Source organism: Nannobrachium achirus, assembly GCF_963921795.1.
Source record: "Nannobrachium achirus genome assembly, chromosome: 5".
In the NCBI taxonomy this organism is placed as follows: Eukaryota; Metazoa; Chordata; class Actinopteri; order Myctophiformes; family Myctophidae; genus Nannobrachium; species Nannobrachium achirus.
In genome coordinates, this window is record NC_137814.1 from 10,712,281 (window position 1) to 10,739,045 (window position 26,765).

The 26,765-nt window shown below is 45.1% G+C and overlaps 1 protein-coding gene across 8 annotated transcripts in view; it reads right to left on the reverse strand.

The window, feature by feature from the left end:
• Positions 1-26,765, reverse strand: part of LOC308284704 (receptor-type tyrosine-protein phosphatase mu) — a 337,583-nt gene that overhangs the window by 197,780 nt on the left and 113,038 nt on the right. For all 8 annotated transcript variants that reach the window (XM_080725420.1, XM_080725419.1, XM_080725418.1 and 5 more), the window contains exon 8: positions 10,717-11,010. In XM_080725420.1, the coding sequence (XP_080581546.1) occupies positions 10,717-11,010 (294 nt within the window). The remainder of the gene's footprint in view (positions 1-10,716; positions 11,011-26,765) is intronic.

The following is a 26,765-nucleotide window of genomic DNA, read 5'->3' on the forward strand; positions in this document are numbered from 1 at the left end:
AAGATTAGGCATTTTAGAGGCTTAGGGGTTGGGTTTAGAGCTATGCCTGGTTTATACTTAGCTGTACACCACAAATAGCCGATCTACACATCGTATTTCTGAAATAATTATGTCCTCACAACTATAGAATATATATAGCACGTGCGCGTGCGCGTGCGTGTGCGTGCGTGCGTGCATGGGCGGGCCAGTGGAAAGAGAGCTGGGGGGGGGAAGGGGGGGGGGGGAGGGGGGGGGTTTCATGCAGTCACCGTGCAACAAGTACAATCGAGAGGGTTCGAGTCCTTGGGGTTGACAGGTGTACACAAGCAGTAATTGATGGCATTTTAAGATGCTGTACATGGAACTGCATGTTCCACCCTGTATAAACACTGATATATACACACACCAATATCCACCCCCACCCACACACACACACACACACACACACACACACACACACACACACACACACACACACACACACACACACACACACACACACACACACACACACACACACACACACACACACAGACCCTCCCACGCCTATATACCCATGCAGCCATCCATCGCCGGCCGTCCACGCGCACGCACTCCACACCTTGGAGGCATGGGTAATCAGAGGGATTTATTGAACGGCTGTGGTCTCCCCTCACTCTATCAAGTCTTTCTTTATGGGCCCTTGTGATTAATGAGGGTGCCACGATGGGGTGGGGGACGGCGAGATGGGTGTGGAGAGGGAGAGAGAGAGAGAGAGAGAGAGGGCAGGCGGAGAGGGAGAGCGCCGCGCGGAGAGAGACCGCGGAATGAGGCCCCGACCCCCGTCGCAAGACACCGCTGACATATCCCTGTCCCTGTCGCTGAGAGGGGAGGAGATGGGGTTGAGGGGTGGGGGAGGCCGCGTACGCGGCGGCCCCTTCTTATTCCGTCTTCGCTTTGGATTTATACAACCAGACTGAAATGAGTGCTTCCTCGGATGACAGGCGGGCTGGCGGGGTGGGGGGGGGGGAGGTAGGGGTGTTGGAGCAGGCCATCTATAATTCAGCAAAAGAAAGACTTGGTTTGAATTCTGTGACAAAAATTACCACAGATAGAGCGTGAATAATTAATCATCGAGAATGGCAACACTTAAAGGCCTTGAAAAGCATTTCTGTTCAAATTAAGCCTCAAAGACCTGGAACGTGCCCGAGTAGCATGGATTTTAACCACTTTAACCATTATTTTATGCTTTAACTATTGAAAAATAGCAGGTATACAAGCTCACAGCTTGTAGATCTGCTATTTTGAAAAATCGTGAAAATGTGTGCAAGTCTTTGAATATATTTGACCCGATCTTTGACCCGACTTCTAAATCCTTCCTCTAAATCAGCTGTTCTCAAACTTTTTCATGTCAAGGACCCCCAAAAGTACAGGTATTTGGCCGCGGACCCCCATCTCAAAATATTTTGTTCCAGGGACCACCCAGAAGCAAATATTTGAGTAACAAATGTTCGCTCTTAAATAGATATATTCAAAGACTTGCAAAAAAAAAAATCACGATTTTTCAAAAAATAGCAGATCTACAAGCTCGCAGCGCGGCACTAGTTAAAGCATTCAATAATTCTAGGCCTACATGGCTTAAAAAACGCGGGGAGGAAGAGGAACGCACTTGTCGCCACCGCATGTCTTAACCAGCGCTGGCTGGCTGGCTGGCTGACATCCTCTGGGGAATTCAGGCGACAGCGTTACAAACGCGGCACACAGCAGGCACCCTGCTAGAGAAGTGCTGAAGAGAGGCGGTCGGAGGAGAGTTTTTGTTTTTTGTTCATGAATGGTCCACATTTCCATATAGCGCCTTCATTCAAGAGAGTTACCACGCACAGTACGTACAGTACGTTACATCCACCCGCTCACACACATTCACACACCGACGGTGGAGGAAACCATGCAAGGTACCACCATCGTTGAGAGCAGTATATTTTTACTGTATATATTATTGCCATAATGATGGTGTTGCGCACTGAATATTAGGGCTGCACGATATGGACAACATTTCATATCTCAGTATTTATGCCAAATATTTCGATGTATATTTTTTACTGTATACTTTACCATAATGATGCACTGCATATTAGGACTGCACAATATGGACAACATTTCATATCTCGGTATTTATGCCAAATATTTCGATGTATATTTTTTACTGTATACTTTACCATAATGATGTACTGAATATTAGGGCTGCACAATATGGACAACATTTCATATCTCTGTATTTATGCCAAATATTTCAATATCGATAGGATTTACGATATTACTGCACACATTTCATTTTCAATATTTAACAGTGAAAACTAAGCATTATTCAAAAGACGGCATAACAACAAGTCAATATCACTCTTGATTTGAACTGCTATTTGGTTCCCACACTTGTTCCCACAAAAGGCAATGATATGTGCAACGATATGGGCGATATGGGCAACGGTATGACCGATATATTGCCCAGGGCGATATATCGGCCATCCTTGTCTTTTGCAATACTGATATTGCGCATGGTCATACCTCGATAACGATACGATATATTGTGCAGCACTACTGAATATAGTCGATCTATATGCAGAAGCTTATGGATCTCCTATTTCTTATGCTTTACACTGTTGAACGACTGTGTAAAGAGGGCATTAGGGGTTCAGCATCTTGCTCAAGGACACCTCGACACGAAGCCAGGAAGAGCCAGGGATCGAACTGGGAATCTTACAGGTTCCCGGACAGCCACCCGACTTCCTGGCGGCAGTGTAGGATGCCTCTCATTGGGCCGGGGGGGCAGCTGTTTTTCCACCAGAGTATATTATTTTGCGCACATCTGTTCTGCGGGCCTCAATTCCATGGTGCTTGGAGAATAGATAGATGGAGAGATGGAAGGGGGAAGAAATAATAATAATAATGAAACGGCCATAAACGCAGCATGTCCCTCAGCCCATTCTTCCTGTCTCGCATGCCGTTTGAACACACGTCCTTGGGAAGAACACAATTCGCCATTCGCCAGCTTTTCATTGTGGCGCGCCAATAACCTTCCCCCAGCAACACAAACTCAATCTCTCCTGTTTTCTATGGCTGACAAAAGAACACAAATTCAATGTGCCTCAAACGAAGGCCTCTCATTCACCTTGCCACAGACAATATAAACCCTATAGATCACATGACTGCTAACAATTGTTGGCCCCAGACCACTGTTATCTCAGATGGTGAGGCGAAGTGGCTTTCTATTCATACCTCAAGGCAACAATGACTTTAATTAGAATCCGTGTCAGGCCCAGCAAACAATTTTCCATTCTTTTTAGGACAGACAGAGGTGCTCAATCTCAGCCCTGGCAAAGAAAAAAAAAGAGTGGATAGTGTTTTAGGCATGTCTGTCATAAGATAGGAGACCTTCACTGAGCAATTCATTTTTCTCAGGAATTGATGAAGGTGTGTGTGTGTGTGGGGGGGGGGGGGGGGGGGGGGGGGGGGGCAATGGCAATGGGGTCAGCAGGTGGGGTCAGCAATTATTATGTAAATCTTTTGTTCAAAGAGGTCAACAACAACAACACAGAAGCCTAATTTTATTCTTTGGTTATAAAAAATATCTGATCTGCAAATATGCAAGCTTTCTGCTAGTTTTGAGAAGAATCAATAGTAACAAATCTATCTATCTATCTATCTATCTATCTATCTATCTATCTATCTATCTATCTATCTATAAATTAGACAAATCTATGTCCGTCTGTCTGTCTGACAATAATCCTCTAAGTGGGTGACGTGTAGCCAATCAGAAGGTCATAAACGGGCATATACAGTAGCTTGACATAGCTTGAGGATTGGTGGATGGGTGAGCTTCACATGACAGTTTGGCCAACCAGACTATAAATGGGCCAATTTCCATGATTGGTCAAGTTTCACGTGACATAGTAATTCATATCTTACTATAAAACAGGGGCGAAGCGGGCGCAATCCTCTAGTTTCAAGACATTTCTGATCATTTGCAACAATGCCAGAGTGAGCTGCTATGCCACAATATTGCCTTGATTATTCTCAGTAAACTTGGATCCCATTCATTTTCCCCTTTCGTTTTCTAACCTTAATTAACTCATTCTGGGCGATGCCCGTAGAAACCGTAGATTTCCCGCTGTACCGCGGTGCCATGCCCGTCGAACCCGGAAGTTTGATTAGCTTTAATCATTATGAAATGATTAAAAGTATTATCGCAGATTTTCGCTGATTCTGGCTCTTTAGGCCCGCCCCCCTAACTGTATCCGGTCATTTCCGGTCTGGACCGGATCTAGCTTTCCGTATCCGGTCTGAGCCTGGGCCATAGTCCCGCCTCCGTTGGTTTACAGTGTAACAGAGGAGAAAGCTACTCGGCGATGGAACACTCGTTTTTCAATCGGATTTTTGCGTTTGGAAACTTTGATCCAGTCTCTACACGCCTGGATTATGATCCCCGCACATATCGTGCGTTTTGTGCGCGAACGTGTCCACTTGTTACCATAGCGCACAGTTGGCTTTTTTCAATGTTTTTTCATGTAAACACTGGCGGATAAGCAGGGATACAGCGTGGCAACGGATATGTCTACTTCAATGGGGTTTTTGAGCGGTGGTCACAACGCTCCTATACGTGGCCGTGTGTGTGGGTCTGTCTGTCTCCGTGTCTGTCTGTCTGTCTGTAGCCTGCAGTAACCTTTTCTGACCACACATGTTAAGGGAGGGGCGCTGTTGCACACACACACACACACACACACACACACACACACACACACACACACACACACACACACACACACACACACACACACACACACACACACACCACCGCTCAGTTCACACGAGTGTGATTTTTTTTATTCGAAAGCTTGTCACCGAGTCTACAGTCTACTAGACTGTAGACTCGCGCACAGATTGTGTCGCGCACAGATTGTGCACGATGCGTGCGCGTGCCCACGTTAAAAGGTAAGGACAATTTGGCAGCTGCTTACTAGAGCTATGTTTAAAATGGCAGCAAAATTGTTAACAGTTTCATGAATACTGTATGGTTCCTATCGCTAGTTAAAAAATTGCCTTTCAATCACCATCATATTTGTTTTGTCGAAATGTGGTCCTATTTTAAAATAAATGATAAAGTTGCAGGGGGGGGGGGGCGTGGCCAACTAAACTGATACCAGCCGGCTGCAGTGTTCTTCTTCGTGTGCTGTATTTCGGAAGGCTCCGACCACATTCTCCCATGTATCCCTGCAGTTGCACGTGACCGTTGGCAGCCAATAGCATCTCTGATGCCTTTACAATTCTATGATGGCGACACCCATTCCAAGGGGTAGGAAGGGGTCATTTGCGCTGCATAGAAACCAATGGCTTCGCATCGTCCATATCTTTCTACAGTCTATGCTTTGGACATGTCTGACCTAAGTGGTTAAAGGTGATACACCATGCATTTAAAAAGTATTTATGTCATATTATTTATGTCCCAAAAAACGTTTTTCAAAAGGTTTGAGGCTAAATTACCACTCCTGAATAGAGAGCCTCTCATTTTTGTATGGCTCTCAGAGCATTTTCAGCTGCAGTACCACCTTTGGCCTGAACTGCGCCACCCCCCCACCAAAATCTTTTTGATTTTTTTTTGTTTGTTTTTTAAATATATCTTTTTGAAAAAAAAAAAAAAAATTTCTTCAAAAATGGCCATTTATGACGTCACAAATGGCAGCAAATCTGGACAGCCTGTTTTGAGAACCCGTGGGATGCTTTTAACTCAATTAGCGCCAATCCCGAGAATACTTGTGAAAAATACTCGAGTAGCACATGCTGCCGATCCCGAGTATACTCGTGAAAAGTACTCTATTACTGTAACGGCGGTACTCTATTACCTGTTGGTGCGCGGAAGGTCCTGACACGATCATCCTCGCCGGTTCATCATCATCACGGATCCACGAGCACAAAATAGTAATCCCATAACATTGAGGCAGACGGGGAATCTCATCTTTAATGTCCATTATCTCGAAACAACACTTTCAAAGGGAGGATGGCAGTAGATTCTCGCTTATATAACACATGTTGAAAAGCACCGATCCGCCATTACACAACAGTGTGTTTACGCTATGGACTTCTGGCCTTCAAAATAAGACAACGGTCGTGGATGCAGCCTGCGGGAGGCACGCTGGACATTTTAATCCGTTAATTTCTGGAGCACTAAATGAGTTAACCTCCACCTTCCCAAAACCAGAGAAAGACACAACGGTCTGAAATGGGACTTTGTGAGGATAGAAGGTGCTAGTGGGACCCCAAAAAAAGGTTTTAAAATAGGAAAAGTGAAATTTCATGGTGTATCACCTTTAATGATCCAACTCATCACTACTCTTTCCACCGTATAGACACTGACCTCCTTCCCTGGCATCAAAAAGCAGCTCGCTCTTTTGCAATTCAAATCAAAGGGGGTCTGAAAGCAGATCTCAACCTTGGTGTGGGTGAGCCTAATTGCCCGGCTCCTCCCTCGCTCTCCACGTTCCGTTAAACGAGTGTTTAAGCGAGGGCTGCTCCCTTGATTACCGCCGGTTCCCCTGTGTTTAATAGCACTCAGCGCCGTAGAACGGCAAACTAAAACAAACAGACGAGCCTACTCCCACGTGGCGTTGGGAGCACAGAGCGCAGATGGAGGCAACTTATAGATGGCGCCGCGGTGCTGGCAGGAGGCACCACACAGCGCTGAACAGGTGTTTGGGCACGGAGCAGGACGTCGTGTCCCTGCTGTGTGTAACGCAGGACGCATGGGATGGATGGGGCCATTCCAGAGCATGGAGGTGGACCAGACCTGGTCTTTCTTCAAATGCAGGCGGTATGTAGTAGTCATGCGATTGTCCCTTGTGTTGATCGAAGGCAGCCAGGTGGCTCTTCTCCGAGTTTAAGCATGATCCCAGGTGTTCAGGATGAAGCTGACATTCTACAGAGAATGTCTGTCAGTGGGCGAGCAGCTACGGATGTTGTAAGTGTTCAACCACTTGAGCCCTATTTCAAGAATTAGCACAAATAGCCGAAAAGAGTCAGTCTACTATTTCTGCTATTTTGGAAGATTCTTTCTGATAAAAATCACCTTTCAATTAATAGTCTAGTAATTCTAGGAAAAAAATCCACTCAGGTTGGAAAAAATTGTGTTATTTAGTTTCTCAACTGATTCTGACAGGAAATTAGGTCTACTAGCCAGGATAAAAAATCTACCATAATCTGCTCACTGCAAATACCCACAGTGGCCAAATCAAGTTGGGCTCCCATCGACTTTCTATACAGGAGGAAAATACCCAGAAAAAAATCTGCTTTAAGTAGGATGTGAGGGGTCTAACTAGGGGTTTGTCATGATGCTGAATCCATTGCAAGCATTTGTTTTGCACAAAGATTGGGCTACAAATGGCCCCAGAAAATGATGGTTTAGTGATGAAAAGTGATGAGTCATCACTTTTCATCACTTTTCATCAGTTTTGTGGGCGTTTTCTGGGGCCAATGAACATAGGTATGTGACGGTACTGGCAATCCTCACCCATCTGATTCATCAAATACCTAAAAACTTTGTGAATGCTTTGTGAATAGTATTTAAGGTTATGTCTGGTCAACAAGGACTCATCCTCACATAACAGAGTCCTCTACGGAAATGGCTTCTCGGTGTGAGACGGCGTCTCAATAGCACTGCTGAAATGCAGCGTTGCCTGCTGAGATGCTATAGGCCACCACCTGATCACATGACCACCACCTGATCACACCATGACCCCACTCATGTAGGGGCTCAGCACACATGCACGCACATACTGTGTACACACACACACACACACACACACACACACACACACACACACACACACACACACACACACACACACACACACACACACACACACACACACACACACACACACACACACACACACACACACACACACGCCAGGAGAGCACAGTCATGCTTCTTTACCTTTTTTCCCCTCATTATGATCAGCACAGCAAAATAAATTATTAAGCGAGTAATACTGGACGGGAGGAAAAGCAAACAACTATAAAGAGGTAGCAAGTTGTATATTTCATGTGGAAACCAAAACAAAAATGTTTTCCCAGTCAATCTGCGAGCTCCCGAGAGCTGCGAATAACCCCAAAAGCAATCATAGCGCCTCGGATGAAACAATACCTTTTTTATGCTCACGACGGAATGAAAGCACTGAAATGGTGTCGTGGGAAAAAAATAACCATACAAGACCGCTTCAAACTGCATCCAAATGAATAAAATAGTAAACATAAAGTCATTAGAAACACACTGATCTGCGATCTGCAAAGTGACCCAGAAGAGACTAATGGCAGCGACCGGCGTGAGATGTGCGGGAGGCGCCGCATCGCCCTGTCCCACACGTTTTCATTAGAGCATTTGTACGGGCGAGTGCAGGGAATCTATGGGCCTGTCCATATGAACAGTGATGTATCACGGTGCCCCGTGAGCCTTAACCGTTCAATTAGGAGCTCTGCTGAGGCCCGTGGCCTGTCACCGGGAACGACCGGCCTGAGAGAGCCGGACAAGATCAAGAGCTGCTTCCTCAAACACACTTCAGGAGCCGCGGCCATCAATCTCCCAGACCGTGGGGGCGGTGGGGTGGCCGGGGGGGGGGGGGGGGGGGGGGGGGGGCAGGACCCCCGCAGGCACCGGCCCCTGCTCTGAAGGCTGGGCAGGTAGTATCCATCCATCCCTATCAGCCCTGACTAAAAATGAAACGAACCCACGACCTTCACACAAAAAAGGCAGAGGTGGGGGGTTGCCCCCTCCCCCTCCATCCCCCATGGAAATTCCCATTTCCATCAGCAGTTCTCGGGACACCAAATTAGGTGCTGTGAAAATGCTGAGGCTAGGTTTGTATTGTTCTCCGAGTTGGCAGCACAGCATGGGAATTTAGGTGGTTAATGTAGTGAAAAGGGCAATTTGTATCATTAGGAGTTCACAAAGTGTTTATGCACATATAAGGAGTCCCCATAATGGCAACGGTAAAGAAACAATATGAGCGGCTCCAACACAAGGTGCCGCTTTGCTTTACACACAACATCAATCTGTGTTGCTGGTGAATTAGCGAGGTGCTGGGCCTTTGAAAGGTTTAATAAGCACGCAGCTAGAGAGTTAACCATGTGACAATGCAGATTTCAGCACTATAACAAACTATTGATCATATCAGTTAATGGTGTCACACGCATAGCGCGTCAAACTAACAAGGAACGCAACACGAGTCAACATAATAAGGTTGCTAATGCCTGCTTGGTTTATGCTGGAAACAAGCTTCTACGTTCCTATATAGGCAGTGGCTGTAACTTGGTGGGTACAGACAGGGGCGTCACAAGGGGTAGGAAAGTGGGACTGAGTTACTGGGGCCCAAGGAGGAGGGGCCCTAATAACTTTATCTATTGAAAAATAGCAGATATACAAGCTCACAGCGCGGCACCGAGTGCCGCGCTGCGAGCTTGTAGATCTGCTATTTTTGAAAAGTTGTGAAAATGTGTGAAAATCATATGTATTTTTTAAGCGAACATTTCTAACTCAAATTTTGCTTCTGGGGGTCCCTGGAACTAAATATTTTGAGATCGGGGGTCCGTGGCCAAATACATATCATCTTGGGGGTCCTTGACATAGGTTTCTTGCACACATTTTCACAATTTTTCAAAAATAGCAGATCTACAAGCTCGCAGCGCGGCACTCGGTGCCGCGCTGTGAGCTTGTATATCTGCTATTTTTCAATAGTTAACATTCATGGGGGGCCCGCAGTGAATCCTTGTACCCAGGGCCCAGAATTTGGTGTGACGCCCCTGGGTACAGAGGTCACTTGGTAATCAGAAGGTCACCCGTTCCCCTCCCGGACAGCAGCTGAGCAAGACACTGAACCCATTACGTTTTACCTGGTGTCAAAAGTCGATTAATTGCACATTGGCAGTTCTTTGTTCCTAGTGCCAGAAGACTGTGAAATGACAATAGCCCTGATGCCTTTGTGGCCTCCGTACAGCATGATTGTTGAACGTCCTTTGTTGTTGTGGTGTCTCTGTTCCCAGTGGTGACAACAACAAACCACTACTTATATAAAGATCCAGGCCCGGCGCCACGGGGGTGCCAGAGGGGGCCTTTCACCCTCAGTTGCAAATCCTGCCCCCTCAGTTTAGGTTTTATATCGTCACTGTCGGGCGGAAACTTTGTATCTCCGAGTTTCAAATTTCTACGTTTTATAGTAAAGTAAAGCCCCGCTTTATCTTCCAAGACTAACACACAAAACTAGTGAAAATGCGAGGCGGTGTGTGCTTGTAGATCGGCTATTTTCACTAGTTTAAATATTTTTTTAAATGATAAATACAAAACCAACGGCATTGGACATACAAGGTTTCCACTCGACAACATCAAAATATATACTGTATTGTTTTAATATAAAATGTAGATGTGCCCCCTCACTATTTTCAACTGCTCCCTCAGTCATTTCATCCTGCAGCCGAGCCTGTAAAGATCACAGGTCCTGACTAGAGTTTAGCCTTTTCATCATTATGCCCCTAAACGATGTGCCATCTGTAGCCTATGCTGTTGTGATGGAATGGGTAGATAAAGTTAAATATTATCTTTTCCATTCCGTTTTCAAACAGTAAGCATTCTTTGCCTTTGTGAAAGCGCCAGCACTCGAATCCCATGAAATCCCACGAGGCCTGACGAGTAAGATAATAAACGCCTCGCTTCAGACTCACCGGCACATCTGGTCCTGGCCCTCAGCGGTGGTCCGGGCGCTCCCGTGCCTCCCTCCAGGGGTCTGGTGAGCAAAACGCTGATCTCGTACTCGGCGTCGGGGTCCAGGTGGCCGATCTTGTGTGTGGTCTTGTCGACAGGCTGCAGGTCGTACATGGTGCCCGACACGGTGCGGTACTCCACCTCTCGGTCGATGATGGGACCGTCGCCGTTGATGGAGTTGGCGTTCAGCTGGATCCACAGGTAGGTGGCGCCGACGGCCATCAGCTGGGGCGGGGCGATGGGGACGGGTGGCTCTGGAGAGGCATTGGGGGGAGGATAGGTGCTTTGTTAGAACAGTGGTCCCCAAACTGATGATTAGCTAAATGTGCAACAATGGTAAACAAACCAACATACAGTATAAGGGCATTCAGGGTAGGCCTATCTGCACATTTCTTAAGTTGCAATTTAATGACTTTTAAGACCTTTTTAATATAAAATTGGAAAAAGTAGTTTGGCTATTTTCACAATATTTAGCTGTGGAACAGAGTCAAATGTAAAGCTTCAACTCCTACATGTCCAAGAGCTTGTCAGGGTGGGGGATCCCCAGTTCAAATATGATTTATTTTGGGTTAGAAGGTGACAACTTTCTTTTGTAATCCTGAAACTGAAGGATACAGTATCCACACCTGACACATGACAATTTCTAGTACACACTGACAAAATAAAACAGAACTCCAAAGTGAAATGTCCAGACAACAGGGAGAAGATGTTCTTCCTCCATGAAGTTAGACATTATAAATGTGCATATGACACATATACCATATATCTGAACGGAATGGTGTGGGTTTTATTTTGGAATGTATATTTTATGTATTTATTTATTTCAGTGCATGTGACCACTGTTCATAACACGTTGATTAATCACAGCAATACACAAGAAGAATTAATGCATTGTATTTGATGTATGTTTATATCGTAAATAATTATTCCATAATAAGTCGACAATTGACGTTAGAATAGCGCAGGTGTTTGTTCTGTCTAAACAATATTCCAGTGAAAGACATGGTGAAAGAGTTTGCTGTACAAAAGCACCTGCGTTTTGTTATACAACGGTAAGGGTTAACAACTGTATGTGAAATCTCGCTCGTATTGAGCAAATAAAGTGCTCGAGATCAATTTTCCTCTGGTAAACAACAAGCTGAAAGTAGAGTCCCTGCATGTTCATGAACAATGGCGTCGTGTTTTCCAACAGAAAAGGCCATTTCAGAAGAAATTCATGCTAATCAATAATAGTTCCAGCACACGGAGGCTGATCAGCAGCACTAAACTGAGTCATGCAATCAGCAGTGGTTTGGAGACGGCGACAGCAGCCTTCAGCAGAAGCATACATGAAATCAGCTGGACCCTGGGAAATGCACCGTCCTGCAAGTAATATTGATTTCAATCAGAGGACAGCTACTGTAAAACAGCCTCCTCTGATAATTGACGAGTGCTCTGGTTGTCTTTTTGACTCGTCTATACTTTTCCACCGAATCGCAAAAGGCTATTGCAGTTAGAAATCCCTGGACTCCAAAGTGATAGACATCTTAACTCGCTGAGCAATGGACGCATGGTCCATTTAAATGCAGCCATCCCATATGCAGTCAGGATCTGACTGTTACTGCACATACTGTACTCTAACCACAACCTCACAGGCTGGAAGACAGCTCCGGGCCTGTGGTTGCGTACACACATGTATGAACCCCTCTCTCCCTGCCTTGTCTTCCCTGTCATTAAGGCAGCCACACAAAGGGGGGATTTGTTTGTAAAAGGTTGATGCCTAGTCGGTGGTCTAGCAGCATAGTGGTGCCGAAGACACATAATATACTGTATCAGGTTGTTGTGCGTGGAACTCTGACAGGCATTAGGGAGAGATCTGTTTGTGAGACCTGTTGCTTTGTGTGTTGTTTTGGTGTCTTGTGTGATGGTGGGCATGTACTAGCAGATGCGGTACATAGTGTTAAATAAACAACCTTGCTTGGGAATATAGGAGGTTGGTACAGTTTGGAATGCAAATCGTCGTTGTCGGGTGAAAACCTTGTATGTCCAAAACCGTTCGTCTTGCATTTATCATTTTTAAAATGATTTAAACTAGTGAAAACAGCCGATCTACAAGCACACAACGCCTCGCACCGCGAGGCGTTGTGTGCTTGTAGATCTGCTGTTTTCACTACTTTTGTGTGACGGCCTTGTATGATGAAGCAGGGCTTTACTTTGCGAGAGAAGGTACACATTTGAAACTTGGAGATACAAGGTTTCCACCCGACAACGATGAAATGCATGTCTGAGCGCCATGCCTACTGTGAAAGCACCTACCGTAGGTTATACTGTGTACTGTTAGGCCCAGTGTAGTGCACTTTTAAACAAATCAGAAATGCCCCCAAGATAATTTAAGATTAATGTAGACCCCTGTATCAGGAACTTCGGTTATTACATTGTCGGCTGCTACATTCCCCTCATATGGAGTAGTGTCCAGTTAATGATTCATATTCAATCATAAAGGCGGATGGATGCAATATCTATAAATCTAACTTTTTAGCTATACCCAAGTCCTTCAGACATGCTTTTTTTATGTTTTAGATTTATCGTAGAGACATCACTTTCACATAAAGAATACACGACTCATTGGTGTCTTTGCAAGTGACCTTTCCCTTGTGACAACATTTGCACATTCTTGCTTAAACCCTATGTACTTTATTTTAATGAGATCTCTAAAAATGTCACAGGCAACTAATTCAAACTGCAGAATGCCGTGCCCAATGCAGTTTCAATCCATCCCTGCAATAATATTTCAGAAATATGTTAATTCAAATCTTGCAATCTCGTCATCAGACGAAATCATCAAGGACGATGATACACGAAAGAAGAAGAAGAAGACGAAATATGAAATAAAAAGCATTTATTTCTGAAGATCACTAGCAATTGGAGCAATACTGTATTATTAATATTGTTATATATATTTGTGGCAGGGGGGTGAAGTATACAAAGAATTGTTGTTACTTTGCAACAAAGAATATGTCTTAAATTTTTCAGCAGTTGTTTTTACATGCTGTGATGTGATCCCTGAGCTACTAGGTTTTCTGAAATATGTACGTTTATTATCTCTGTCTTAAATGGTGACTGAAGTCCCTAAGACTTCTGGAAGAAAGAAAAACCAACATCTTATAGCACACTACTTTATATGAGTTGACTTCAAATATATGCTTCAGTCTCAGTTTTTCATATTCCTTTGTGCAAATCCTCTCTCCCCTTTGTGGCGACTGGAGATTTCTCTTCTGCAACCACAATCAACTTTTTGCCCATCCCTGTGCTATTGTGTCAAAAATGAGATCATATGTTTTATGCCTGCAAGCGCTGTCTCCTAGTGCAACCCAGGGGCGTCACAAGGGGTAGGAAAGTGGGACTGAGTTACTAGGGCCCAAGGTGGTGGAGGGGCCTTAATTATTTTATACTTTAGCTATTGAAAAATAGCAGATATACAAGCTCACAGCGCGGCACCGAGTGCCTCGCTGCGAGCTTGTAGATCTGCTATTTTTGAAATGTCGTGAAAATGTGTGCAAATCTTTGAATATATGTATTTTTTAAGCGAACATTTGTAACTCAAATTTTGCTTCTGGGGGGGTCCCTGGAACTAAATATTTTGAGATGGGGTTCCGTGGCCAAATACATACCATTTTGGGGGTCCTTCACATGAAAAGTTTTGAGCTCCACTGACATGGAAACATGAGAAGGATTTGGAAGAAGGATTTGGAATATTCAAAGATTTCCATGATTTTTTTCAAAAATAGCAGATCTACAAGCTCGCAGCGCGGCACTCGGTGTCGCACTGTGAGCTTGTATATCTGCTATTTTTCAATAGTTAAAGCACAGGTGGTGCCCCGCAGTGAATCCTTGTACCCGGGGCCCAGAATTTGGTGCGACGCCCCTGGTGCAACCTAACACCAGCCATTGTCAGCGGAGAAGTATGCCCCTGTAGCCATAAGACCCTGCTTAGGAATCCTCCCTTGTCACATATTACAATAGAGCCAGGTCCCACAGGCCGCGGAGAGTGGCTCTAATGAGAGCACGCATGTAACAGAATAATACCATTAGTCGCCTGGCTGCTTCTGGTGGAGTTGTCATGGAGAGTGGGAGAGGGAGAGAGAGAGGGCTCTCCAGGGCGTATTGGGAACGAGCTGAGGTGTCCTACAGAATGGTGGCGGCGTGACCAGGCAGATGGTTACCCCACCACCACACCCTGGCAAAGGTCCCTAAACTCCCCTCTAATCCAACCAAGCTGCTGGCATATCGCTGTCAAACACCACCTAAAGAGCACTGTTTCTACATTTGATATATATATGTTACAGTACGTTTGGGTAACTCAGTACGTTCATGGTAAGAGCGCTTGTTTTGTCGTTCACCACACACCAATCACCACCAGATGGCGACGACAGCCATTCACTAGTGAAGGCGCTGACGTCACTCGTTTGCGACTCTCTTTCTTTATTTACTAGCCTAGCTCGGCAGTGTTTAGCCATTAGCTTACTATGAGCTAGGGAGCGCTCCATTGTAGTCACTTGGACAGGGCGTTTATCGTGGGCTTGCCCAGGCCTTACGGCCTGGGTATAAATATAACGATTGCATTCACCACGGCTTCGTAACTCGCGCGGCCGCTCTTCGCGGCCACTCGCGCCTGCGGCGTTCGGGGGCGAAGAGCAGGACCAAGGTCCGCTGGCCTTTGCGCCGCTTGCAATGTCGTGGACAATCGAGCCGCTCCGCCTGGAGGACGTTGTTGTGGCGTACTGTTTCTCTATCAAACCGTGACATATACATACATGTTATTTATTGCATGTACAGTATACATATTGTAAACATTTGAAAACATTTCCCCATGGACCAGCTGCATTTATGCCGTGGACCACTAGTGGTCCGTGGGTTTTAGAGCTGATCCACACAAGAAAAATCCCTGTGGATTTCCGCCTTCGTCTTGAAACCTTTACGCCTCCACACGGCCTCGTAATAGAAAACCCACACGACAACGTCAAAACGCTATTAAAACGCTGCCAGTAGGATGCCACACCAACAGGTGGCGATATATCATTCATCCTAAACCCACACTGGCCAATCAGATGCCTGGGGCGAAAAACTACTACCGGTAGTTCTTCCTGTTTACGTTTACTCCACGAGAAAGCAACACAGAACACAGTAGGCCTACTAGAGAAGCTACACTGTTTTGCCCCACGATGGCACCAAAAAACCCAGGAGAAAAAAGGAAAAAAAGCACAGAAAAAGCGGAGTCTTTTGTGTGGTCTGACAGTGAGCTGGAGTTGATACTAAACGTAACTTTAGAATATAAAGTTAGCTAAGCTTATGAAAATGTGGACTGGGACTCAAGATAAATCATAGATGAATAAAATAAAACAAATAGGCGTAGCGTTGGGAAAAAAGCTTAAATATGACTGTTAAGGGCTTGATATAACTTGTTACATGTTGTGTTGTGCAACGAAAATAGCCAATCTACAAGCTCACAACATACTGTAACACGGTGAATTATGAGCTTATAACGTGGCTGTGTTCGGTGCGCAACACCAGTCTTCAATGATATTAATTTAAAAACACATTTTTAATTACTGAGCCTTCTTACAGCAAACCAGTTAATCAAGCACATCTTCTCCCAGTCTAACATGCAGGCCAGAAGTTAGCCAGTAGGTAGCCAGATGGGAAAATGAGGCGATCCAAATAGTGAGTGTCTGGAGGCTCATTTCGAAGCTCCTTTCTTTCAATTGCACACTCCCCACCAGGGGTGTCGCACCAAATGCTGGGCCCTGGGTACAAGGATTCACTGTGGGCCCCCCATGAATTATTATTATTGTGCTTTAACTATTGAAAAATAGCAGGTATACAAGCTCACAGCGCGGCACCGAGTGCCGCGCTGCGAGCTTGTAGATCTGCCATTTTTGAAAAATCGTGAACATTTTTTGCAAGTCTTTGAATATTTCAAATCCTTCTATGTTTTGTTTTTTTTAAAACCTATGTTTCTATGTCAGTGGTGCTCAAACCTTTTCATGTGAAGGACCCCCTTCACATGTGATATGTATTTGGCCACGGACGCTGAGAAAATACATATAATACCTACAAGATCTACAAGCTCGCAGTGAGAGTGTGAGCTTATATCTGCTATTTTTCAATAGCTTAAGTATAAAAGAATTAAGGCCCCCTCCACCTTGGGCCCTAGTAACTCAGTCACACTCCTCCCCCCCCCCCCCCCCCCCCCCCCCCCTTGTGACGCCCCTGGCCTGGAGGCTCACTTCGAAGCCCCTTTCTTTCAATTGCACACTCCCCACTCTCTCTTTATTGTTCGCCCGCCAGACTCAACCATGGATATATGTCTTAAAAGGGGATTTAAACGAGTTAAGCGGCAATATGTTCCGTTTTAATTTAATAGGGGAGATAGAATAGACCCTGCTCCGTTCTAATAGAGTCCCTCAAAAGCGAGAAGAATTGGTACAGAATTTCGTAGACAAATTGGCCTCTGACAAATCAGTCTCTGATGACACCCGCTGTGACACATAGGCCCAAAGGGCCATCAGTGAGTGCACTGCAGGGGGTCTGGCCGCACAGTCAGTTCAGGAGTGTTAATTTAACTGTGAGAGTTGTGCATTTTCACAGTGAAATTAACAGGTCTGTCCGACTGTACTGTAGCCGACTGTGTGCCGTGACTCATATACTGTAAAGCTATGGCACCAGTGGGCGAACGAACACCAGACGTCCTCTGTGTTAAATAGTCAGAGCTCCATGGACAGCTCGACACGCTGTGTCATTCTGCTACAATCTGTGAATAATTAATGAAGAATGAAACTGTGGTTGAGATTTGAGAGGTAAGACAGGGGGTCTTCAATGTTTTCAGGCCAAGGACCCCTTAGTTGAGAGAGAGATGAAGCAGGGACCCCCACATAACCTTTTCATAAATTCCATATAGTTTCATCGTATGACAGCACAATCATCACAGTGTGTTTTGGATTCAATTCGTGTTTTCAAATATTTAAACACTTGAACCGTCAATACTTAATAAACTTGACCTTTTACTCTGTACGTAGTCTGCTCTTTTTACCCTCTACACCAAACCCCTTTGCCAAAAATAGCCGATCTAGATCGGCTATTTTTGGATACAGTTCTCAGAATATGGACACTAGGGTTCAAGTTGTTAATATAAAAAGGATTGGAAGATTTGGAGGACCCCCTGTAGTATCCCTGAGGACCCCCTAGGGGTCAAGGACCCCCAGTTGAAGACCGATGAGGTAAGGCATTGCCGCTTTACAAGACAGAGAGAAACAGGGGGATAAATAACCTGGACTGGATTCGAACCCCCGAGTTGGGCCGCGGACCCCCATTAGAAAAATAATAATTATATATAGAGTACATCCGTCAGTTTACGTACATCACTAAACTTGACGGACATGAATGTATCCGTATGTGTCCGTCAGCATGTAGTACCCGTGGTGACGTTTGTCAGCCGTGGGGGCAGTAGTGAGCAAAAAAAAATTCTCCAAAAATAGAGTAGGAGGAAGTGATGTGTCTTTCAACAACACAAAACATAAACAGAATGAGATTTATATACCGGTAATACAAAAGCCAACAGACAAGCGATTACTTTCAAAAGATCGGGTAGAAATCGCCTATTTTACCGCGAATTTCTGCATTGTGATTGTGGACCAGGCCTCCATGGAGCATGCCTGTGGATTGCTGCAACAGTATATCGTCGTTGTCGGGTGAAAACCTTATGTCCAAAACCGTTCGTTTGCATTTTTCATTTTAAAAATGATTTAAACTAGTGAAAACAGCCAATCTACAAGCACAACGCCTCGCACCGCGAGGCATTGTGTGCTTGTAGATCTGCTGTTTTCACTACTTTTGTGCGACGGCCTTGTGTGATGAAGCAGGGCTTTACTTTGCGAAAGAACGTACAAATTTGAAACTTGGAGATACAAGGTTTCTGCCCGACAACGACAATATTATATTCTACCTCTACTGTGTATTATCTTAACATTCTTATACTCTACCACTATATACTATTTAACATTATTGTTATACCATAATATATTATATACTATCTTACACTATTATATTTAATATTATTGTTACCCTTACTACTTGCCTGTATCTCTCTCTCTGTTTCTCCTCTGTCTCTCATTCCATCTCTCCATTTCTTTCCCCTCGACACGGTAGAGGCAGATGGCTGCCCACCCTAGAGCCTGGGTCTGGCTGACGTTTCTTCCAGTTAAGGGTGAGTTTTTCGTTGCCACTGTCGCAAAACTGCTTGCTCAGAGGTTGGGATTGTCGGGTCTCTGCTTTGCATGTAAAAGTGTCTTGAAAGTAGTGATTTGACACAGATCTGCACGTAACTTGTCAATTGGCTATTTTTGAATAGCCAAAGTATAAAATAGTCATTTTGCTGAGGATCCCATGGAACCCGCTCACCCACTTTTCCCCTTTAAAAACCGGGGAAGCATCTGTGTCATTGTCTCCGCCAGGCCGATAGGCACGGCCGAGTTCTAGCGCCACTGTGAGGCAGATTTTCCTCAAAACAATATTCCTACAGATTTTGTCCAAAAATCACACAAATCGGCAGACATTATCTCTATAGTAATGTGACCAACGTGTATCTTTCCGAACACAGCATGCAATTTTGATGACATTGTGCATCAAAATGTTCAAACAGCCTCATGGTGGCACTAAAACGGGCCGATTTGTGTTTTTACCAATAACATCACCGATCTGTGTAAAACTTTGTATGCACACTCCCTCAGGGGCGTCACAAGGGGTAGGAAAGTGGGACTGAGTTACTAGGGCCCAAGGTGGAGGGGCCCTAGTAACTTTAGCTATTGAAAAATAGCAGATATACAAGCTCACAGTGCGGCACCAAGTGCCGCGCTGCGAGCTTGTAGATCTGCTATTTTTGAAAAGTCGTGAAAATGTGTCCCTGGAACTAAATATTTTGAGATGGGGGTCCGTGACCAAATACATGTCATCTTGGGGGTCCTTGACATGAAAAGGTTTGAGCACCACTGACGTGGAAACATAGGTTTCGTGCACACATTTTCACATTCTTTCAAAAATAGCAGATCTACAAGCTCGCATAACATTCATGGGGGGCCCACAGTGAATCCTTGTACCCAGGGCCCAGAATTTGGTGTGACGCCCCTGCACTCCCTAGAGGCCAAGGAAAAAAACATTTTCCCTGCATTTTTCATATCTGCCTTTCATGGATAATTGGTTTAGAACAGTGGTTCTCATAAGCATCGCGTCACATTTGTCGTGCCGCACTGTGAGCTTGTACATACAGTATGCTATTTTTGAAACATTTTGAAAAGTCTTGAAAGAAAGAAAGATTTTGAATATTGTAATTTAGTTTTTTTTTTTCTTCTTTTTTTTTTACACAAATCTTCTCTTCTGGGAGGTCCCTAGCACAAAACATTTTCTCATCATTTTGAGGGTCCTTGGCACAAAGAAGTGTGAGAACCACTGATTTGGCATTTGTAGAATCTGCCTTAGGTGTTAACACAACTACTGCCTCTTAATCTGAAGGTTTGCTTGGTGCCTCGGTGCCACGCCGTTTCCTCCATAGGCCGCCGCTATTATTTTGAAGGGCCGGAAGGGGGTTGTTTTTGTTTTTTTGGATTATCACTTGACGGCAACGATTACGTCATCTAGTCACATGACAGTGTGAGCCCAGAAGAGAACATGGCTGCGCCCAGCTTTTGTGTACAAGTATGGAGAGTGGAGACCATCCTTTGTATAAGAATGTCCCTTTTGGAGAAAATGAAGTCTCTTTATGGGCCTCTCAATGGATTTACTATGGAGGACGTTAACTTCGCGTGCACGCCCGACGTGCGTTGTAAACAAATCGCGGACATTACCGATGCGGGCGGGACCGGAGCGACGTACAGTAAGTAATAATATCTTTACTGTATATACAGTAAGATTGACAGTCCTCGCCGTCAACGGCGCCATGGTATTAACCCTTTCACTGACGGTGAGCGTCGTCAAGGGCAGCAGAACAGTTAAAGGGATATTTCACTTAAAAAAAAAACCTTTATCATAGATCTACTCAGGCTTTTGGGAGCACCCAGGACAGTTTTTAAGTTGCTTGATTCAGTATTTAGATATTTGATATTCATTTTATCAGACACGCCCCCTTCCTATACATGCGGTATCAATATTGTAACTTCAAACTCCATTTTAACCAAGATAGATTCATCAAAAACACCCGTCTTTGGTTCTGGTGACTCATACTGCACTCTTACGTGAGGAGGTTGTGTTTTTTGAGCGGTGCAAACCACTCCTACATTTCACTTTGTGTGTATTAGTACAGATCTTCATACATGGATAGCCAAACTGTATCAGCCAAAATGTATACGGATATCCATGTATGGAGATCTGTGCTCTCTGCTCATACACAAGTAACTGACATCACAGACAGAATGGCCCATACAAGGAGATATTCACGTGCGTCGTGTTTGCACTGCTCACTTCACACAGGTGCGATTTCAATCACTTTTGTCATTATTTAACAAAAAAATTAAAATGAAAATAATTAAATAAATTAAATACAAATAGTAATTCATGCTTAAAATGAAGTTTGAAGTTACAATGGGTTTGTATACAGTAGGAAAGGGCGCGTCAGATATCCAAATACTGAATCAAGCAACTCTAAAACGGTCCCAGGTGTTCCCAGTAGTAGACGATAAAATTACCGTAATTGCCGGACTATAAGCCGCGGCTTTTTTCCCATGTTTTGAACCCTGCGGCTTATACAACGGTGCGGCTTATATAAAGATTTTTACAGCTAACGGCCATTTAGTTAGTTTTACAATGGTCTTTAACAAGGATTTATATATAGATTTATACAGCTAACAGCCACCAGGGGCGCTCTAGCGGGAAGCAGGAGGGACACCTGCGGCTTATAGTCCGGTGCGGCTTATATATGTAAACATTTGTTATTTTTTCTAAATGTTGGTAGTGCGGCTTATATTCAGGTGCGGCTTATAATAGTCCAGCAATTACGGTACCCAAAGTTACTTTTGAAAGTGAAATATCCCTTTAATGGGTTAAGACGCACTGCAGTAGGCGGCACCAGGAGGAAAACAAAAAGCACCTTCTTCTTCTTTCGTGTATCATCGTCCTTGATGATTGGTTGACAACATTGTATTTCACAAGATTTCTTGTTACTTAGGGGAGGCCATGGGGCTGGCTGTTGTCTTCCCCCCTTGCTGACGTCGGCTTAGGCAGGGTTTGAACCACTCACCTTCCGCACGAAGGGCATATGCACTAACCACTACACCAACGTCGCGCCCCACAAAAAGCACCCAGGTAACAAAGGAAGACCTCACAGGCATCTGGTGAGTCCCTGTTTCCTACACATACATGATATTTCATGTATTATAGCACACGGCTGACTGGCGCCATTCAAAAACAGCCCGCGCTGTATTTCACTCACAAGGTCCATTTGTGTAACAAAGAGCGGCTGAAGGAGCCTGATGTATTATGGCAATAAGCGCCTCCTTTTAACCGTGAGGGGTTAGCGTCTTACGCTGATGAAATAAACTGCTCTACTGTAGGCACACTTTAATCCTCTGTTCAACCACCATGGCAAGAAGGAGAAGTGAAAATAACCATGCAAGTGCAGGAACACACTTTCAGACATTATTATAGTGTCTCTGGTTAAAACCACACAAGGCAGTATTAAGCTTAATTTATAGTCCGCACCGCATGATGGGTTTGCTTGCCAAAAATAGAAAACAGCTAGCAGCCGCTAAACAACAGCTAAATACGCCCTAATGTGCGATGTGAGTGATACATTGTTAGCTGTTGCTAGCTGTTGTTACAGTAGCATTTATCAGCTCGAAAATCAGTTATGTTCAGCAAACGACACCATCAAACTGCGGTGTAGACTTTAGTGGCGGTGGGTGCACAGGGAGGCAGCTAGGAATATCCCCCCCATATTGGCTGAGGTGGGTGCAGGGGCGTCACACCAAATTCTGGGCCCTGGGTACAAGGATTCACTGCGGGCCCCCCATGAATGTTAACTATTGAAAAATAGCAGATATACAAGCTCACAGCGCGGCACCGAGTGCCGCGCTGCGAGCTTGTAGATCTGCTATTTTTGAAGAAATTGTGAAAATGTGTGCAAGAAACTTATGTTTCTATGTCAGTGGTGCTCAAACGTTTTCATGTGAAGGACCCCCAAGATGATATGTATTTGGCCACAGATAGACCCCCCATCTGAAAACATTTAGTTCCAGGGACCCCTCCACGGAAGCAAATTTTGAGTTACAAATGTTCGCTTAAAAAAATACATATTCAAAGATTTGCGCACATTTTTACGACTTTTCAAAAATAGCAGATCTACAAGCTCGCAGCGCGGCACTCGGTGCCGCGCTGTGAGCTTGTATATCTGCTATTTTTCAATAGATAAAGTTATAAGGGCCCCTCCACCTTGGGCCCCAGTAACTCAGTCCCACTTTCCTACCCCTTGTGACGCCCCTGGGTGGGTGACAGAGCACAGCTGATAGTGACAGCCACACGTCAGCGACAACTGTTGCGGCGATGTTGACCATAGACGGCCTGGCGACAGCTGTGTTCTACTCTAACCTCAGCACCTGGCTGCCTGGATGCAACCACAGACTGTGCATAGGCACGCCTGCACGCACACACATATATACACACACACACACACACACACACACACGTAATCACGTATGCACAAGCTCAAGCACACACGCCAATATACACTATACATACTGTACGTACGTAGCATACCTACACACAAACATGGAACACACTTTTACAACACCCATTCCATTATTATTAGTCCAGTAATAATGTCACTTGACCTCCCACTAATTGCAACAAAAACAAACTCATCTGATGTGTCCTAAATATGTCCTGAATGAGAAGAAAAAAGTCGCAAGGAATTCCATGAAGGGAAAATCCAGAAATTCAAAATGGCCACCATCCACACTATTATTCTACATATCGTCGTTGTCGGGTGGAAACCTTGTATGTCCAAAACCGTTTGTTTTTATCATTTAAAAAAATGAACTAAACGAGTGAAAACAGCCGATCTACAAGCACACAACGCCGAGGCGTTGTGTGCTTGTAGATCTGCTGTTTGTCTGATGAAGTAGGGCTTTACTTCGCAAAAAAACGTACAAATTTGAAACTTGGAGATACAAGGTTTCTGCCCGACAGTGACGATATACAATCATATATCTTGAAAACCGAACACTGTATGAAGACAACAATTTGGCAGGTGTGTTGCTGGGGGCCCAGGGGAATGCAGTATCATGTTTGGATGAGCGGTTCTTAAGCAGTGGTGTAGCCAGAAATAACGTTTCGGGTGGGCCTGAATAAAATTGGGTGGGCACCACAATTCATTCCATAAATAGCTCAATATCATTATAGCAGCCTACATTACAAGCGTGAAAAGTGTTCACAATTTGCAAAAAAGCAGGCGTTTTTGGTAGGATCATACTTAGGCCATTTTCTAAACTTTCCCTTCATACAATTCCTTGCGACTTTTCAGCACATACATTAACAAAACATACATTATTAAGAATACAAAAGTTTGGTTTTGTAGCAATTAGTGGGAGGTTGACCCCCATTTTTGGATAAAATGCCTGGACAAACAGTACCTTATTATGTCAGTATATTCACACATTAAATGACAGATAGTACAAGCAAAGCCTGTATGCATCTGCAGATTCTGTACACACAGGCACATGCATGCGCACACAAAGTCCAAATTAAATACAAAAAGCAAAACAAAGCAAACAACATATATACGACTGCCATTCGCACATGTTATGTGCTGTACATAGACACATGGGTGAGGGGAACACAGGGCAAAGAGTTTTGGTGTAGAGAAAACAAAAAGGAGTGCACCAAGTACAGTACAGCACCAACTCAGGTCCCTTGCACTAAGTGTAGAGTGTGTAAGAATAAGTGGTTAACACACACACACACACACGCGTACACGCACACGCCACCCTCTGCCGCCCACCTCGCAGCCTGCAAAACAAAAGAGCTGCCACTGTGTTCCGATGTTAATCAGGCTGTTAGCAGAGCCCTCTCTCTTGCTCTCCCATGCAACATCTTCCGAGTGTCTCTCGTTAAGACGCGAGAGGTCCTCATTATGTCATCTACTCTCTTAATTGGGCAGATTACTGTATGAGGGACGGCGGGTGCGTGCGCGTGGGGGGGGGGGGGATGATGAGCCTGACCGGGCTGCCTTTGATTTCCGGTGCAGGCTTCTCTTTTTTTTTATCTCTCTCTCATTAGCAGTGACACGGCCAATGCCGCGCCAGCCTCTCGGCTCAGCAGCTCCGCGGCCCACCAGCCTCGGCTGGCTGGCTGGCACGAGCCGGCTTGAATCGCGAGGTGCAGCTTGGAACCTGCTCTAGCGGGGAGCGGTCGGGGGTGGGGGGTTGATTCTGGCCAGGCTGAGGCTTGGACGCGGCCAGCGTCCGGGCAGGGGAGCGGCTATAAAAGCCTTACAGGACCTGCTAGAGCAGAGCCACCAGCCACCACATGGGGTGGGAGGAGGAAGAAGAGGAGGGGGGTGGAGGGAGGGAGGGGGGGGGGGGGTTGTACAATAGGGATGGGACGATATGAACATTTCATATCACGATTATTGTGACAAAAGAAATCGCGATTTACGATATTATCGCGATAATTGAAATCCATTATCCTGGGGCGGAACATTAGTCAAAACATAGCAGATCTACAAGCTCACACGTTGTGAGCTTGTAGATCGGCTATTTTTTTGGCAAAGACATTTGATAGAGAGTGAAAAAAGACTGTATCAAGTACGTATATTATAAGAACCTTTTACCAATTATAGAGGGTTTAAGTGGTATTGAATATGCAGCTCGGCAAATAAAAGGTGAATTGATCCCAGTGCATGACGGAGGACGACATCACGACAAATTAAATCTCCACGATACGATTATCGTGAGTGTTTTTTTTATCACGATAGACGATAACATGGCGTATGGTCCCATCCCTATAGTGTACAGCGGGCTCCAATGTGCATGACGCTCTGGAACAAGCACTTGCGTGGCACTTCCTCGTCGGCGGCATAAATCTGATGGAAGCCTGGCATGAAAAGGCAGAAGTGATTATCCGGGATAATCAAGCATTCACTCTCCTCATGTTGAAGGAAAGGCAGTGTATGGTAATAAGGTGGGGGACGGGGGAAAGGGAGGGTGGTGGTGGTGGTGGTGGTGGTGGTGGTGTCAGCAGTGACTGTAGAACGCGCTCATAATCCACGGAATGACTCCGTGGTCACTCCTCCCAAAACGAGTCCGCGGGACGCGGCGAACACACATTTAAGTAGGACTTACGATTCAAAGACGTAGCGGGGGGAGGACGGAGAGGCGGGTGGGGGGTGTTAAGCACTTGCTTTACGACTGGTACAATAAGATGAGATATCGGGTTTTTATGAGAGACACTTACGACCGTGAAAGTGCCCCTTCTTTTTTTCTCTCCCCCTGTGCTGACAAGTTGGCTTACCGCTCCAGTCATTGAAGTGTGAAAATCTCGGCGGAATTCAAAGCAGGTTTTTCTTTCCAAGAGCAAAATATCTGATAAACGCCTGAAATCTAGCAAATTACCGCACGCACAGGAAATATTTATGACGTGCCCGGGCGGGCACCTTACAACACTTTCACTTGGGTTTGTCTGCTGGTATCATCGCAACATCTACAGTAATAGTAGTGACTCATCGAAAGCGGAAATCAGCAAAAAACATCTGCGGATAAAGGGGGAGAGACTGTAACTTTCACTGTGTGAGGGGCGTGCGCGCACGAGGAGGTGCGCGTGTTTGTTTATACATTGATGCGGGCTCTAGTGTGTAGCGTTTGAGTGCCTCCGGTGTACGTCAGTAAATTTTCCTTGAGCACAGCGCTGAAGCACGCTGATACACACGGCCAGAGAGACGTTATCTCTTGCTGTACGCTCTGGAGCCGGGCCATTCTGGCATGATTGACAG